The following is a 19,072-nucleotide window of genomic DNA, read 5'->3' on the forward strand; positions in this document are numbered from 1 at the left end:
CTTGGACTCAGTCAGTCCCCACCATTATGTGGTAGCGGTGCACATTTCAGTCACTTGAGACTCCGCCAGATAAACTGAAAAGCATGGGTTCCAAAGATAAATAGATTTCAATGACCAGCTCCAACTCTCTGGCAAGTTACTTAGTTTTCTCACCTGTAAAACTCTCCAGAATTCTTCAGAGCACTAAATGTGACAAGACCCTACCACAATGCCTGAAATATTTGCTTTCAACTGAGTAAGCACTGAATTTACTTGAGCCTCTATTGTTTTTATATTCCTGCTGCTTTGAATTCTTCTTTAGAATCTCTGTTGAACAGATAATTATCTGCTTTATGAAGGGCTTTGCTTCTTAGGATAATTGATAAAGAGACTTTCAACCTAGACAAAGACTCATTTACACACTTCTTCCCCTTGCCAGGCTGTCTGTGGGCACAGAGATGGATGAACTCTTTTCTATCAGTAGTCCACTAACCCCAAAGAGGCTGGGGTGGGGTGGGAAGAAAGCTGTTACCAATCAAGGATCATAAAGAAGAAACATTGTCTATTTGTTTTTTAAAAAGAGGAATTCTATATTCCAAACCCTTTAAGCATAGGGAGTTACATAGTAATTGTAATAAAAATTCAAATATATGCTATGATTAAAAAGGGGAAAGGGAGCAAGGAAAGCAAAAAGGGAAAGATAAATGGTGAGATGCCAAAAAGAGAGAGTGGAAAAGAGGGAAGGAGATGGGATAGGTGATATTTGGTGGGAAAAGGTTCAACTTGTTTGCCCAAGCCATGAAACAACTGTGATTCTGAACAAAACCCTTCTTCTCTCTGGGGCTCAGTATCTAGTATCTTCAACTGCCCAATCAAGAAAGCTAACTAAGGGGGCACCTGGGTGGCTCAGTCGGTTGGGCATCCGACTTGGGCTCAGGTCCTAATGCCATGGTTTCTGAGTTCGAGCCCTGTGTCGGGCTCCGTGCTGACAGCTCAGAGCCTGGAGCCTGCTTTGGATTCTGTGTGTGTGTCTCTCTCTCTGCTCCTCCCCCACTTGTGCTCCAGTCTCTCCCTCTCTCAAAAAATAAATATCCCTTGCTGCCCTTTGAAAACTCCATTTTCTATCAGTTCCTTTTGAACAACCAAACTGTCTTAAAACAACAACGGACATTTGCTGATATGTTTTAATTTGCCAAGGGCTTTCATATACATCATCTCATCTGATACAACTGCCTCGTAAAGCAGGCAGGGCAAGAATTATTATCTGCATTTTAATCTCTGCCTATTTGATAGGCAAAAAAATATGATTTCGTTATTTTGATTTGCATGGCCTTACAGCAAGGGTAAACCCTTTTTCATGCTTACCATTACTTATGTTTCTTTCTTTGTGAATTACTACTAAGGCTCATTAAGTATTTTTCATATTGATTCATAGGAGTTCTTTATAGGGGTGTCTGGGGTTGAGTGTCCAACTCTTGGGCTCAGGTCATGATCTCACACACTGGGCTCTGTGCTGACAGTGCAGAACCTGCTTGGGATTCTCTCTCCCTCCCTCTCTCTGCCCTTCCCCTGCTCACACACATACTCTCTCAAAATAAGTAAATAAACTTATAAAAAAGTTTTTTATATAAGGATATTAATCATTTGCCTTTCCTAAGTTACAAATATTTTTCCTCTGGCTTGTAATGTTTACTTTTGTTTATAGTGGGATAATTTTCCTTTTTTTTTTATTATAAGATATTCTATACATACAAAAGAACATGTAAGTTTAAAAACCTAATAATAAACATACATGCATGAACCCAATGTAAGAAAGGGAATATTATCAATTCTTTTGAAGCTTCTCGTGTATTCATTCCCATCAGCCCCCTGCTTCCCCTCTCTCTGGGGAAACCTGACACTCACTATCCTAAATTGTTTTGGTTTTTTGGTTATCAAAACCTCAATTTTCTTTACAGTATTCCTTTCCATTATTCCTGTATATGTACCCCCTCCCAGACAATATACTGATTAGCTCTGCTTTTTAACTTTTACAATAAATGGTATGAATGTGTATGCATCCTTCTATAATTTCTCACATTTTACACTGTTTCTGAGATTCTTCCATACTGGTTGCTGCGTGAAGCTCCAATTTATTCATTTTCACTGCTGAAAAAGTATTTAACTGACATGAAAAAGGAAATTTTATACATTCTTCTGTAGGTAAGAATTTAGGTGTTTGTGTTTTTGCTGTTAAGAGCAATGCTGTTATGAATGACATCTACCACCTGTCTCCTGGTATGCTCGAGGCAAGGTACTCTAGGGGAGATGTCTAGGAGTTTGCATTGCTCTACATTCTTGCCAACACAAATCCTTATAAAATACTCAAAGCTAACTATTTTCCTTTAAAAAAATAAAATAAAATAAAGAGGGGTGCCTGGGTGGCTCAGTCGGTTGAGCATCCGACTTCAGCTCAGGTCCCGATCTTGCAGTTCGAGTTTGAGCCCTACGTTGGGCTCTTTTGTGTCTCCCTCCCTCTCTGCCCCTCCCCTGCTCCGCGCGTGCGCGCTCACGCTCTATTTCTCTGTCTCAAAAGTAAATACACTTCTAAAAAAAAGAATTGTTATGGAGATGGGTAGTGATTGCTGCACCACTGACTGAACATATTCAACACCACTGAACTTACACTTGAAAATAGGTAGGGGCACCTGGGTGGCTCAGTCAGTTAAGTACCCAGCTCTTGGTTTTGACTTGGGTCATGATGATCTCACAGTTCAGTAGTTTGAGCCCCACACTGGCTCCATGCTCACAGTGTGGAGCCTGCTTGGGATTCTGTCTCTCTCTCCCTCTCTGCCCCTCCCCCACTCATGTGCGTCTGTGTTCTCGTTCTCTCTCAAAAACTAAACTTAAAGAATATGGCTAAGTGGTAAATTTTGTGTGTATTTTAACACGACAAAGGAAAAAACTGAGTTAAAAAATCCATCAGTGGCACCTTGGTGGCTCGGTTGGTGAAGCAGTCGACCTCAGCTCAGGTCATGATCTCAATTTTGAGCCCCACAACAGGCTCTGCACTGTCAGTGCCTGCTTGGGATTCTCTCTCTCCTCCTCCCCAGCTTTCACTCACTCTCTCTCTCTCTAAATAAATACTTTTTTAAAAAATCCATTTAAAAAACCCTTTTTTTAAAGACTGTATGTCTACAAAGTCCTTCCCTAGTCTAAAATTACACAACTGCTCAATTATATATTTTCCCACTTCTTTTAAAGTTCCATTAAGAATACACATATTTAACTCTGAAATCCATCTATAATTTATGTCATATAAAATGAGGTTGTGATTTTACTTTTTTCCAAAACAATTAGCTGTCCTAGGAATAATTATTTTTTTAATGTTTATTTTTGAGAGACAGGGTGCATGTGTGCAAGCAGGGGAAGGCCAGAGAGAGAGGGGGACAGAGGATCTGCACAGCAGAGTGCCCGACGCAGGGCTCCAACTCAAGAACTGTGAGATCGTGACCTAAGCCAAAGTCAGACACTTAATCAGCTAAGTCACCCAGGCACCTCATGTACCAGAAATAATTATTATTAACTACTGCTTTACTTCTCCACTGTTCTGAAATGCCACCTTGATCATAAGTTAAATATACACATCTATTTGAATTTGTATTCTGAGTTTTCTCTATTCTGTGCCATAAATTTCTCTAGTGTAAGTTCCATGCTATTATAATTATTATTAATTGTCATTATGTTTTAATATCTAGCAGTCCCAATATATTTTTTTAAAGTAATCTCTATGCCCAAAGTACGGCTTGATTGAACTAGTCACCCTCGAGATTGAGAGTCTCATGCCCTACTGGCTGGGCCTGCCAGGCGCCCCAGCTGGCACTCCAAATATTAAAGGCAGTCTGGACAATTACAATTCAAAAGCAGTCTCCCTTATACTAATCTTTTCAAAAATTTATTGGTATTGAAACTAATAGAACACTATCTGTTAACTATCCTGGAATTAAAATTAAAAAGGTAAAAAATCACTGATCACAGGAAAAAAAATTGTTTTAAGAAAAAAAATTATTGGTGTTTTGCAGTCCTCCCTCACCCAAGAATCCCTATTAAATTCTAACTGTAACCCTATTATATTTATAAATTGATTTTGTATCTTCATTTAAAGGGTGGGGAACTGAAGCTCAGTGGGGTAAATGCTCTACCAAATAAAATCCACTTGGCCCAGAGACACAGTTCTGGGATTAGCAGACAAATTTTCTGGTTCCTAAATGAGTATTCTCTCCACTATAACAGCTTCTCGAATTTTAACATGCATATGAATCACCTGGGATTCTTGTTAAATGCAGATTCTGATTCAGTAGGTCTGGAGTGAGGCCCAAATTTAGCATTTCCAATAAATGCCTAAGGAATGCTAAATGCTGGAGTCTGAAAAAAAAGGTCTGAGCAGCAAGGGCACTGTATCTTTCAATCCATGTAGTTCCCACAGATTCCCCATGGTGGGGACGCTACCTATGGGCTGTTAGGTCTCGGGTGCCCCTGTTTAGAAGAAACTGCCACTGAAAAGAAAACTTCTTTATTGGCTTGGGCTGCCTTGCACCTCGAAGCCTAGCTGCTGTCTTTCCCAAGGATATCAGAGCAGTTGCCTTGTTCCTGAAGTCCACAACGGTATAATTTGTCACAAGAGGATCCACGAAGCTGATCATGTGGTGCTGGCACATTCTCTGCTCTTGGGCAGAAACCTTGTTGGTGATGATGTCTAAGCCTTCATAAACCTAAGGGAAAGAAAATCAGCATGAGAGTCACCTGCTTCCATAAAAGGCAGATTTGATAGATAGGTATGGTGATCTGTACCTCTTTCTAGCCAAACACGTGGTTGACGCAAAGCCCCAGAATAGACGTGTTCTAAGCATATGTGTTCAGAGCACCGCAGACCCACGAAACCAAGACAAAGGTAGCAGGAGAAAACACAACACTGGCTTTCTTATCAAATAGTGGCTATTAGCTTAGACTTAAAGATGAAAAATGTATGTAAATCAGTACTCAAGTGAGAACTAATTCTGCAAGATTAACTAACTGGACGTTCTTTAGGCCTGAACTTTAAGCATTTAAAAATGGGCAGGTTGTTTTATTTATTTTACGTATCACAAGTCTCCAGAAAGGTAACATTTTGCATTGCTCATAGTTCTACTTCAAATGCTTAGATATTTCTTGGATTAAAATGCTTTGAAACATTTTTAGACTTTGTATAGCATTGGCTCCATTTGTGGAGAAGTGGCCTATTTACAGAGATACATATAAAACACACACATACACACTTTGAAGTCAGAACCCCTAATACTGCTACACTCTAGTGGAAACATTGTGATCTAACCAAATTACTGCTTCAGGGGGTCAGCATATACAGTCTAAATACTCAAAGGCAATATCCTGTCTGTAAGCTCTTGATCTGCCAATTCAACTAAAAAGTTCAAATGTACTTTTTTTAAATGCAAGGTCTCAGATGGAGAGCAGATCTGAAAATACCAGTTTGAAAACAGGGATGAATGCTTTGAGATTAAATGTTCTCTCTGTAATCACGGATTCTACAGGGAGCATTGAATGAACAAATAATAAGTTCCATAGAGCCCACAAAGATGTTAAAAGCATTTTTTATCTCACATTTCCCTTTACTTACATGGGTGTCGATTAAGCACAGCACAGTATAATGGTTAGGAGGAAGGACGCTGGCGCCAGGCTGCCTCAGGTCAATTCCTAGCTCTGCCACTTACCAGTTATTTCTACCAGTGGAGTAGTCAGTTACTAACTTCTCTGTGCCTCAATCCCTCATCAGTAAAATGAGGATAATAATGTCTATCTCATGGGGTTGTTGTGTGGATTAAGTGAGTTAATACATGTAAAGCACTTAGTTTTTGCCGAACACACTGCATATACTATAAAGGGTCATTACATTACCACCTATATTATAACCATTACTATCACAACATAAGGATAATGGGAAATAAGTTTAGTGTCATTATTTATCACTCTGAAGCCTCTGTGCTCTCAGCTAGTGAGATTTTTTTTTTAACCCAACAAGGACAGAAACTATTTTCAAGTAAAACAAAATTGTTAATTAGTAAAATAGCTCACTTAAGAAATATAAAGAGCCATGAGGAAAGAATCAGCTTTGCCTTGAACTCATTTAATCTGTGCCTGACAAGAGACTTGCATTCTTACACCTGTATATTGATGGAATCTTAAATCATAGGGTGTTCTTTCTGTGTATTTTGAACAAGACTTCCTTCTGATGTTATAAAGTGCTGCAGGATATACTGTACAATGCAGTCTTCTGCACAAGTGAAGTAAACTAAAGGAGAAAAGGAGTTAATAACTGTGTGTTCCTCTCCCTCTTTTTCCACAAACTTTAGCTGGCTCTGTTGCATTCCAAATGACCCAATCAGTGTCAAAGAACTTAAATAGCAACAACTTGATTTTGCCAGTAGAAGATTTCTGAACCTGTAAGTGGATTCTCGTTTTTAACACTGAGATTAACGTTAAAGAAATTACAGCTGCAAATGCAAAATTACCATCCCCTACTTCCAAAAAAGCCAAAATGTAAACATTTCTACCAGCATGTTCCATCTAATATATAAATTTGTAGATACATTTTCTTTCTTTTCTTTTTTTTTAAGAGACAAACCGAGCACGAGAGGGGAGAGGAGCAGAGGGAGAGAGAGAGAATCTTCAAGCGGTTTCACGCTCAGCACAGAGCCTGACACGGGACTCAGTCCCACAACCCTGGGATCATGACCTGAGCCAAAATCAAGAGTCAGTCACTCAACTGACTGAGCCATCTAGACACCTGATAAATTGTCATTTTGAGTCTTGTCTTTTAAGTGTATCTTCTAGAACTCCTTAAAATAGTAAGTTTAAACAAATAAACACATCAATATAAATCAAAGAGGAGGTAACCCCAGAATGAGGCTCACCTTATTTATTAAAGGAAGTATACTATACTACTTATGGTATATGCAAATGCCAACAAATATCAGAAAGAAGAAGTATTAATGGTTTAAGGAAAGCAGACTTCTTGCTCACAGAGTTAACAAACTAAAAACTATAATTCATACAAAAGTACTACATCTTGTTCACCAATGTGAATTGTCCTCATTGAGTGATTTGTCAACTTTTTGTTTCCCATACCACTGGATTAAAATAAACTGGGCATAAAGGTGGGTGGTACTAAATAGGTATCTGATGATAAAAGGATTGTTAATGGTTAGGTATCATATGGCTTTATGGTTTTGGGTTTTTTTTGTTTTGTGTTTTTTAAAAAGATTCTCTGGGGCACCTGGGTGGCTCAGTCGGTTAAGTGTCCAACTCTTGGTTTCGACTCAGGTCATAATCTCACAGTTTGTGGGTTTGAGCCACATATCAGGCTCTGCGCTGACAGAACAGACCCGGCTTGGGATTTTCTATCTCCTCCTCTTTCTCCCCCTCCCCCACATGTTTAAAAATAAACTTTAAAAAAAGGAGTTTTTTTAACTTTGAGGTATACAGTATACTTAAGTCCTTATGAATGGAAATATATATGTATATATTTAAAGAAATGAGAGCTGATTCAAGGTTATATCTATAATGATGTTGCTTCACTCTTCCATTCTATTATGACCTCTTTTGACAGTTAGAGATGTGCTGTAAAGTTGAGCTTACAAATGACTGTGCAACTTGTGATCACAGCTACTGTGTATTTTTTTAATTTTACCCCTGAATAAATTTGAAGGCAAGGGTAGATGAAGGGCATATGTAAAGTACATCTATAGCTGCACTGCATGAGAGCAAGAACAACGCTGAAAAGACACTTGTTAATAATGACACAAGAATTATGATCACTGGGGTGCCTGGCTGGCTCAGTCAACTAGTCAGTAGAGCATCTGACTCTTGTTATCAGGGTCGTGAGTCCAAGCCTACACTGGGTAGAGATTCTTTAGGGAAAAAAAAAAAAAGAATTATGATCACTAAATGAAAGGCAGTACAATGATGCAAGTAAAATTTGCAGTAACATTCATACCATTAAGATTTTATGTTTATTTTCTGCTTTTAACCATAGGACAAAAAAAAAGAAAAGAAAAGAAAAGAAAGTATATGATGACTGGAATCTGCATTCCAATAATGGTGGAAGAGGGATGGACTAAACGAAACAGGATTGGCCAAGTGTTCCTAACTTACTGAGGTGAGGTGAGAGATACACAACAGTTCGACTGGTATTCACTCTATTTTTTTATATGTTGGAAAACTTCCATAACAAAAAGTTTCTATAAAAAAGTGTGGATGTAGTTCATACACAGAAATGTTTATTATCAAAAAACAAAAAATAACAAATGTTGGTGACGATGCAGAGATATTAGAACCCCTGTGTAGTACTGGTGGGAATGTAAAATGACACAGCTACGGATGGAAAACAGTATAGTCATTCATCAAAACATAAAAAATAGAGGGACACTGGCTGACTCAGTTTGTAGAGCACGTGACACTTGATCTCAAGGTTGTGAGTTCAAGCCCCACAGTGAGTGTAGATTACTTAAAAATAAAATCTTAAAAACAACACATAAAAAAACAGAATTACCATGTGATCCAGCAACTCTGAGTATATACCCCAAAGAACTGAGAGCAGGGAGTTGAACAGATATTTATACACCCATGTTTATAGTAGCAGCATCATTTACTGAGGCCAAAAGGTAGAAGCAACCCAACTGTCCATCATGAATGAATGGATAAAATGTTATTCCATTTTTATTCAGTATTAAAAAGGAAGGAAATTCTGACACATACTGTAACATGGATCAACCTTAAAGACATTATAAATAAAATAACTCAGTAACAAAAAGCCAAATATTCTATGAGTCTACTTATATGATGTAACTAAGGTAGTCAAAATTCAGAGACAAAAAGTAGAATGATGGTTGCCAGGGGCTGGGGCAGAGAAGAATGAAGGGTCTGTATAAAACAGGGACAGGGGCATCTGGGTGGCTCAGTCAGTTAAGGGTCCAACTTCAGCTCAGGTCATGATCTCAGGGTTCATGGGTTCAAGCCTTGCTTCAGGCTCTGTGCTAACAGCTCAGAGCCTGGAGCCTGCTTCAGCCTCTGTGTCTNTTTTAAATTAAAAAAATGGGTACAGAATTTCAGTGGAGATGGAGGGTGATGAAAGCTGCAGAACAATATGCATGTGCTTACCGCATGTTAAAACGGTAAATTTTATGTCATGTGTATTTTACCGCAATAACAAAGAAAGACTCAGATGACAGACTTGCAGTACAATGAGAAAATAGTGAATACCTGCAATGAAATTAAATTTTCAAAAATTTGTTGAATTTTTCAATTCCTTTAAATATATACCCAGAGGGGCGTGTGGGTGGCTCAGTCGGTTAAGTGTACGACTTCGGCTCGGGTCATGATCTCACAGTTCGTGGGTTTGAGCCCCGCGTCGGGCTCTGTGCTGACAGCCAGCTCAGAGCCTGCAGCCTGTTTCGGATTCTGTATCTCCCTCTCTCTCTGACCCTCCCCTGCTCACGTTCTCTCTCTCTCTCAGAAATAAATAAAACATTAAAAATTTTTTTAAATAAATAAATAAATACCCAGAAGTGGAATTGCTGGATCATACCATAAATTTCAAAACTATTGAGAGGACTGGTAATGTTCTATTTCTTGAACTGAGTTGTGGTTACACAGGTATTTGCTCTTTTAAAATTTTTTTCTTATGTTTCTTCATTTTTTTGAGAGAGAGAGAGAGAGAAATCCTAAACAGGCTTCCCATTGTCAACGCAGAGCCCAACACAGGGCTCGAACTCACTAACTGTGAGATTATGACCTGAGCTGAAACCAAGAGTCAGACACGTAATCGAGTGAACCACCCACGTGCCCCTTCACAGGTATTTTCACTTTTTGATAATTTACTGAACTGTATACTTATAAATTATGCATTTAAGATTTTCTTTTTAAGTAATCTCTACACCCAGTAGGGGGCTTGAACACATAACCCCAAGATTAAGAGTCACGTGCTCCACCAACTGAGCCAGGCAGGTGTCAAATGAATGATGCATTTTATGACATATATTGCTTATCAATTAAAATCATACCATCCAGCCAAAAAGCAAAAACACAGCAACATTTTACACATTTCATGAAGGATAAATATCTAAACAAATTTAGAAACCAATCAATTTTGTGAAAGTCACATTTGGTCCATACAGATACTTATATTGCAAATGCCACACCTGGGTTTACCTGCCCACAAAATATCATTCTACCAGGGTAAGTTGGGTTTGTACCTGATTGCCTTACATTTCACCTATTTTCTAGCTTCAAGTATAGTCTCAGTGTGACTTCACCCATAGAAGAGTCAGCCCTGGGAACTAAGACGAGCTTAAAGGGTCAGTGTTCCCTGTTAAAGGCAGCATGTCACTCTGTTCCATCTCCTACTCTCCCAGAAGATACCTGTGATCTGTGTACACAGAAATGACTGGATAAAGTGCTTCTCTCTGCGCAAATCAGATTCTGTCAATGCTAAAGAGACTCTGGTCTCTTTGTGAGGTCTGATAACTGAAAGATTCTGAAAAATCCCAGGTTTAACCTATTTAGCCAACTATCAACATAACTGACTTATCTCTGCAAACATTTACTGACAGTCTACTATGTGCCTGGTAATCTGCAAGACGTTAGGCATGCAGAGAAGATTGAGAAAGGGTCCCTGTCCTCAAGGAGCACAGGCTAGCAGAAACAGAGAGACAAATAACTGTACTAGAAAGACATAAGTTATTTAAAGTTTCTGAGAGACATTAAAGTGTGGCTGTACCATCTTCTTTAAATATCATAACCACTAAACATTTAATGTTCTAGGTATTTCACTGGATACTACAAAGTAATATGCCTTTGTCTCACCCCTATTGAGAGTTTATTTCTAGACTGAAACGTTTTGGGAAAAGGCCACAAAACTGAAATAACCTGAACTCTCCAAACCAACAGAGCTAAAGTGCCCAGAGGCACTAACGAAAGTGAGTGAAATTTACAACAGAGGCCTAGAGGAAAACCAGCAGAATCTACAGCCGCGTTATCAACCAGAAGTGGATGTGTCCACCAGGGGACATTTGGCAATGTCTGTAAACATTTTTGGCTATCATAACTGCAGGGGGCGGTATCTAGTGCACAGAGGTCAGGGATGCTGCTAAACATCCTATAACACAAGGACACCTCCTTACCTCCTCACACACACACACAACAACCAATTAGCCCGACCCAAAATGTCAACAGTCCTGAAGTTGAGAAACCCTGGTCCAAAAAAATTTCACCTTGGAGAAAACTCCCCAAAACCTATAAATATACAGCTGAAGATCCTACTTATATTAGGCTCCAAACCTTCAGGGTTATCATGCTCACTCTGTCTCTGTCTTTCAAAAGTAAATAAATGTTAAAGAAAAAAAATTTTTTTTTCAAATTAGATCCTGAAGTCCTTCAATCACTTTCCTGCCTCTATGAATTACATCTGCCTTGCAGACCACAATCTCGGATTATGGATCAATACAACCACCACCTACCTTCTCTGCTGGATGTCCCCCACTGCTCCATGCATATCACACTCTCTGAGATCACTACGAAACCCTGACTGCCAAATATAACACCTTTCTATAAACTTTCAACACAAGTAATGGAAAAAGCAACGATCTAATATGACTAGTCTCTTTCCTTTAGAGATCATTCAATGGCAGCAATCTCTCCCACTTTCCTTCCTATCTCACTGGCCCTTCCTCAGTTTCCCTACTGAACGAAGCCAATCACTGATCTATCAGTAATATCTGTCATGGTAACAATATTGAGAAATGGCTATCTTTATGGGACATACCTGTCATTTCTATACTATGAACTGTCTGACATGGCTTCTATAACCATTTTTGTGCTAACTCCCAAAACGCACATCTGCAATCTAGTTCTCTCTCATAATGCTAGACCTGTATATCTAACTGCCTAGTGGACATTTTCATCATCAATGAGAAGAATATAATACAGTGAAGTTGTTAACAGTAAGGACTCTGGAGTCAAGTTGCCTGGATTTTAAGTCCTAGCCCCACTACTTACTAGCTATGTAACCTCTCTGTGCCTCAGATTTCTTCTTTTTTTTAAGTTTATTTATTTTGAGAGAGACAGAGACAGTGCAAGTGAGGGAGGGGCAGAGAAAGAGGGAGAGAGAGAATCCCAAGCTGACTCTGCACTGTCAGCACAGAGCCTGATGCGGGGCTCGAACCCACGAAACTGTGATGTCCTGCCCTAAGACTACACCGAGTCAAATGCTTAACCAACTGAGCCACACAGGAGGCCCTCTGTGCCTCAGATTTCATATTTATTTAGTCTTATTTTTTATTAAGTTTGTTAAATGTTTATTAATTTTTGAGAGAGAGAGACATGGGGGGGGGGGGGCAGAGAGTGAGGGAGACACAGAACCCGAAGCAGGCTCCAGGCTCTGAGCTGTCAGCACAGAGCCCAAGGCAGGGCTCGAACCCATGAGCTGTGAGAACCTGTGCTGTAGTCAGACGCTTAATAGACTGAGCCACCCAGATGCTCCACAGATTTCTTATTTATAACAAGAGGATAATATTTAATCTCAAAGGGTTATGGTAAGAATGAAATAATTAATACAGGCAAAGCATATGGAATAGGGCCTGCCTTATAGAAAGCAGTCAGTAAGTGTTAGCTATCATCATTATCAGCATCAGCACCATCACCCCTGACACCTGTAACCTGATTATGTCCAAAACTGAACTCCTTATCTTCCTAGCCATACTTGAGTGAACCACGAAATAATCAAACCAAAAACCATGAGGTGATCCTAGTCTCTCTGTATCCCTTTCTCTCCCCCTATTTCCAGTGCGTCTCAACTTTTATCCATACTAGTTCCTAAAATGATCTCAAAGCTTACCATCACCAGCTTTCCCATGGCCATTACACCAACTGAAGGCTTCATGATTTCCCAACTAGACTTCATTCCATTAGCTTCCTCAATGATCTACCTACCTTTACAGTGTAACCCCTCCAACTTAGTCCACAATGCAGCTGGGGAGCTTTCTAAAATGAAAATCTGATCTCACCCAGCCCCGAACTCTTCTGCATCACCTCCTGAGGAAAGCCTGCCTTGAGATCACTCCTCAGTTCTACCCCATGTGTGCTGTCCTCCGTGCCTCCACAGTCCCCTGCATTTACTTCTATCACAGAAATATTTTAAAGCCATGTACAGTGAGTTCTATCTCCCCCATCAGACTACAAGTTCCAAGGGAAGGGACTGGGTATTTAATCTCTAGTCCCAACACCTAGCATAGTACCTAACAATACATGGAGTATACTCAATGAATACTCTGTGGCTGAATTACAGAGTGCTAAATTCTATGTTAAAAATTTCACACCCTATGAAGGTTATGTTTGCTTCCATTTTATCAACAAATAAATGAAAACAGACATGTTAGGTAACCTGCCCAAAGCCACACAGCTAGTTAGTGGCAGAGGCAAACTTTGAACCATGTCTTCTGATTTCATGGTGTTCTTTTCCCACCATGTGGCTAATCTCTGTTCTATACAAATCGCTCTATGACTTTGGAGAGTCAGCTTTCTCTCCTGGAACCTGAGGTTTCTCATTTCTAATATCCCCTTCTAATAATCCAAACTTCAGAAAAAAGAGTTTTGGTAAAGGAGGGTAAAAGGAAAAAAGATTGTTTGGAAAAATTATTTTTTAAAGGATGTTGGCATTCATCAAAAGTTGATTTTCCTTTTTTTAAAAAATTTTTTTAATGTTTTTATTTACTTCTGAGAGAGAGAGAGAGAGAGAGAGACAGTGTGAGCAGGGGACGGTCAGAGAGAGAGGGAGACACAGAATCTGAAGCAGGCTCCAGGCTCTGAGCTGGCTGTCAGCACAGAGCCCGACACAGGGCTCAAACCCACGAACCGTGAGATCATGACCCGAGCCGAAGTCGGACGCTTAACCGAATGAACCACCTAGGTGCCCCTTAACTTTCCTTTCTTAATAAAAGATAACTTTTAAAATTTTTATGCTTCATTAAGAAAGAATGAATTAATGCAGGCACCTCATGGCAGGCAATTAACTACTCCTTTTAGCGCCTGGCAGAAGTTCAACTGCAGACAACCTGACTAAATCAGTCAGACAAAGATGCTCAGAAAGCAGGAGAACCGGTACCTGATGTGTTCAGTCTGGGGAGAGGAGTGGCTTGGATTTGTAGTGCAGATCGAGGCTTCTAGTCCTCCCATGACTGTCTCTAAGGGAAAAGAAACTAGAATCATAATACAAGGCCATGCTTCTCAAACTGAGAAGTGCATACATAATAAGTACACCATGCATTCTTCTAAAGCACCTTCCTAACTGATCTTCCTAACTGATAAAAAGAATGTGAAACATTTTTACATCAAACAAATGCAGACAGGGGCACCCGGGTGGCTTCAGTAGGTTGAGTAACCAACTCTTGATTTCAGCTCAGGTCATGATCTCGTGGTTCCTGAGTTCAAGCCCCACATCGGGCTCTGTGCTGACAGTGAGGAGCCTGCTTGGGATTCTCTCTCTCTCTCACTCTCTCTCTCTCTCTCTCTCGCTCTCACTCACTCTGCCCTCTCCCACTCATTCTCTCTCTCAAAAAATAAATAAATTTTTAAATAAGTAAATAAATAAATGCAGGCAGATCAGGGCAGAGAATGTAGAATTGGCACATACTTTAAAGTCACACAGCATGAGAAACTGCAATGGAGAGCCTCTGCAGCGGCTGCTTACAATCCACCTGCAAGCCCTGGCAAAGCAGGGACGTAAGGAAATTCCGAGATCACCCACCCGGTCCAATCAGCTGAAATTTTATACATGAGAATATGGAGGCTCAAGGATCTCCCCTGCATATGTAACTGGCTGGCAATAGAGACACGACTAAAGCCTAGATGCTCTGCCTATAACACAAGCTGTTTCTGCTGCCTCTCACCAGGAGAGTTTTTATCCCCATTTGACTCTGGTGTGTTTGCTTGCTTGAAGTAATGAATTCCTACTAAGGTGAAATTAAATTCCAGAAACTGAGAAGACAGCTTCCATACACTGAACCCCTTCAAAGTTCTGAAGAGTAAATATGATAGAAAGCTGAAAATACACACAAAGACAATGCCATGTGACTGTAATGTTGGGACAGAAACAAAAGGGCTCTTTTGAGAAAATAAAATTAATAATAAAGCTCTTCTTATGGCCATTTTTATGGCCTCCAGACTGGCCCACTTTTGACGGTTTCAGTGAGATTTTATTTTAAGATACCTGGGANGCCTCAAGTGTCCTAATCTATAAAATGGGAATAATAATAGCACCTACACTCCTCACTAGGTTATTCTGAAGATTAGAGTTAATATAGATGAAATATTTAGAATAATGGCAGGCAAATGGTAAGCACTACAGAAGTGCTTGGTACTATCTATATTTAATTGGTGGTGGTTAAACAAGATTTTCCTTGGTTCTTCGAGGTGGAGACCCTTGGCTAGGGCTTGAAAGAAGAGAACCATAAAATACCAGAGCTAAAAGGAGCTTTAGACACTGTGACAGACAGGGGAGCCTGTATGGCTCAGCTGGTTAAATTTCCAGCTCGATTTCGGCTCAGGTCATGATCTTGGGGTTCATGGGATCAAGCTGGGGTTTGGGGCTGTGCTGACAGCATGAAGCCTGCTTGAGATTCTCTCTGTCTTTCCCTCTCTCTTTATCTCTCTCTCTGTCCCTCCCACACAGAAGCACGCCCACTCTCTCTCTCAAAATAAAAAACAAAAAATAGACACTGTGACAGACACTGTATGACCCACAAAGCCTTAAGTATTTACTATCTGGACCTTAACAGAAAGTCTGCCCACCCCTGATCTAACCTAATCAGTCCTCCCCCCTACCCCCACCCCCAATATAGCCAAAGAGGAAACTAAAGCCCAGAGAGAGCAGTATCTTGTCCCAGGTTATAAATACAGCAAGTCAGTGGCAAAGCTGAGACTAAAATCCAGTTTTCTCAGTAAATAAAACTGCCTACTAGGCTAAAAAGGCTAAATGAAGACATCAGAGTAAAGACAGACTATAAATTGGGATATTTGCCTAATAGGCAAATCATCTAAATCTAATTCCAATCAATACACACTTACTGAATACTGTAAGCTCGAGCATCAATGTTTTTTAATGCTCTCCAGGTGCTTACAATGTGCACCTGGGAGTGAGAACCCCAGTTACAAGTTATCATGCACTAATAAGATATAAACCAAAAAAAGGAAAGTAAGGAAACTGGGTAGCCAGGTAGCTAACCAAAAGCACCAACCTGGACAATGTCAAATCCCAAATTCCGTCTGTAATTATGCATGCAGGGGACTGCAAGGTAAGGGCAACAGGCACGGTGCGGGCAAGGAGGTCCCGAGTCTACCTTCATTTATACCAGAGGATCAACAATACTTTTTAGTCACATCTGTTAAGTTCCAACAGTTCAGTAAGTTATAAATCTATTACAATATTCTCTCTCTTTTTTTTAAGTAGACTCGGGGCACCTGGGTGGCTCAATCAGTTAAGTATCCAGCTTCGACTCAGGTCACCATCTCACAGCTTGGTGAGTTCCAGCCCGCATAGGGCTCTGTGCTGACAGCTCAGAGCCTGGAGCCTGCTTCACATTCTGTGTCTCCCTCTCTCTCTGCCCCACCCCGGCTCACACTCTGCCTCTCTGCCTCTCTCTCTCTCTCAAAAATAAATAAATATTAATTTTTTAAAAGAGTCTTTAAAAAAATAATAATGTAGGCTCTATGCCCAATGTGGGGCTTGAACTCATGACCCAGAGAGCAAGAGTCCAACTGAACTAGCCATGTGTCCATATAACATTCTCTTTTTAAAAGAATGTTAAAACTAACATGTACTCATAAAAAGTACAAGAATATACAAACTTAAAACATTTATATGACCAAAAAAACCATACAAGTCAAAAGACAAATGAAAAAATACTTCCAATACATGAGATTGCATAAAGGATTAAAATTTACAATACACAAAAAGCTCTTACAAATCAATAAACACAAAAATGAAAACCATTATATAGAAGTGGGCATAACAGGTATGAGCAGGAAATTAAAAAAAGAAATATGCAAATAACCAACGCACCCTTGAAAAGAAAATTAACCTAAGAAATGAAATCAAAATGAAATTCATCTCTTGTTACCAAACTACAACAATGAAAAGACAAGTAATACACAGAATTGCAAGGGTGAACAAAAACAGACATACCACTGGTACAAACTTTCTTCAAAGTAGTCTGACAGTATGTATCAAAATGTAACATGTGCCAACCAACAACAAAAAGACAACCAACCCAAATTAAAACTAAACACAAGACATAAATAGATATTTTTTCCAAAGAAGATATACAAATGGCCACTAGGAAAATATAAATCAAAACTATAAAGCGATACCACTCTCACAACCACTAAGATGGTTCTAATTTTTTTTACTAAGGAAAATTTTATTAAAAAGGAAAAGGGTGCCTGGATGACTCAGTCATTTGAGCGTCCAACTCCTGATTTCAGCTCAGGTCATGATGTCACTGTCATGAGACTGAGTCCCATGTTGGGCTCAGCGTGGAGCGCAGAGGCTGCTTGGGATTCTCTGTCTCTCTGCCTCTCCCCCGCTTGTGCCCTGTCTTTCTCAAAATAAATAAACTTTAAAAAATAATAAAAATTAAAAATAATTTTTTAAAAGGAAAACAACAAGTATTGGAGAAGAGGTAGAGAAACTGGTATGCTTACACATTGCTGGTGGGAATGTAAAATAGTACAGCCATTGTATAAAACAGTTTGGCAATTCCTCTAAAAGTCAGACATAGAATGGCCATATGAATTCTACTCCTAGGTATTACCCAAAATAACTAAGAACAGATAATCAAACAAATACATGTATATATACATGTTCACAGAAGTACTATTCATAGTAGCCTAAGGCACTAATGCCCATCAACAGATGGGACAAATTGTCATCTATATGATACACCTATGAAACAGACTACATAGATGGGATGCCTAAGTGGCTCAGTCAGTTAAGCATCTGACTCTTGGTTTCAGCTCAGGTCATGATCTCATGGTTTATGGGATCGAGTCCCGCATCAGGCTCCATGCTGACAGCGTGAGCTGCCTGGGATTTTCTCTCCCCGTCTCCCTCTAAAAATAAATAAATAAAATTAAAAAAAAAAAAGAGACTACCCAGAGACTAAAAACAACAAAGTAGAAAGCTGGCGGGCTTACGCTGTCCAATTTCAAGACTTATTATAAAGCCACAGTAATCAAGACAGTGCAATATTGGCAAAAGAAGAGACACATAGATGAATGGAACAGAACACAGCCCTTGACAGAAGTACAAAGGCAAATTAGTGGAGAAAGGATAGCCTTTCAAAATCAGTGCTGGCACAACTGGATGTCCATAATATCACACCTTATACAAAAAATTATTCGGAACAGCTCACAGACCTACATGTAAAATGCAAAACTATAAAATTTTTTCTTTAAATAAAACTTCTTTTTAAAAAATGGTGACAGGGATGCCTGGGTAGCTCAGTTGGTTAAGCGTCCGACTTCAGCTCAGGTCATGATCTCACAGTCCGTGGGTTCGAGCCCCGCATCGGCCTCTGTGCTGACAGCTCAGAGCCTGGAGCCTGCTTCGGATTCTGTATCTCCCTATCTCTCTGCCCCTCTCCCACTCACATTCTGTCTCTGTCTCTCTCTCACTCTCAAAAATAAATAAACCTTAAAAGAAATTTAAGAAATCTGTGTAAACCATGTTTATTTTCATATATATAGTATATAACATAGATACAAACATATTTTTTATTAAAAATTATTTTTATTAAAAACATTTTTTAAAGTCAAGAATAAGACAAACACATCCCCCAAAAGATCTGACAAACACTTCAAAGATACACAGATGGCAAATAAGCATATGAAAAGATGCTCAACATCATTAGCCTTTAGGGAAATGTAAATTGACCACCCTGAGATACCAGTACATACCTATTAGAATTGCTAAAAAAAAAAAAAAAAAAAAAAAAAAAAAAAAAAAAAA

At 39.4% G+C, this 19,072-nt stretch overlaps 1 protein-coding gene across 3 annotated transcripts in view; it reads right to left on the reverse strand.

Annotated features, from left to right (window-relative positions):
- TRIT1 (tRNA isopentenyltransferase 1) overlaps positions 1–19,072 on the reverse strand; it is a 45,605-nt gene that overhangs the window by 14,082 nt on the left and 12,451 nt on the right. For all 3 annotated transcript variants that reach the window (XM_077751956.1, XM_077751955.1, XM_077751954.1), the window contains exon 2: positions 4,588–4,730. In XM_077751956.1, the coding sequence (XP_077608082.1) occupies positions 4,588–4,730 (143 nt within the window). The remainder of the gene's footprint in view (positions 1–4,587; positions 4,731–19,072) is intronic.

Source organism: Crocuta crocuta, unplaced genomic scaffold (assembly GCF_008692635.1).
Source record: "Crocuta crocuta isolate KB4526 unplaced genomic scaffold, BGI_CrCroc_1.0 scaffold367, whole genome shotgun sequence".
Classification (NCBI taxonomy): Eukaryota; Metazoa; Chordata; class Mammalia; order Carnivora; family Hyaenidae; genus Crocuta; species Crocuta crocuta.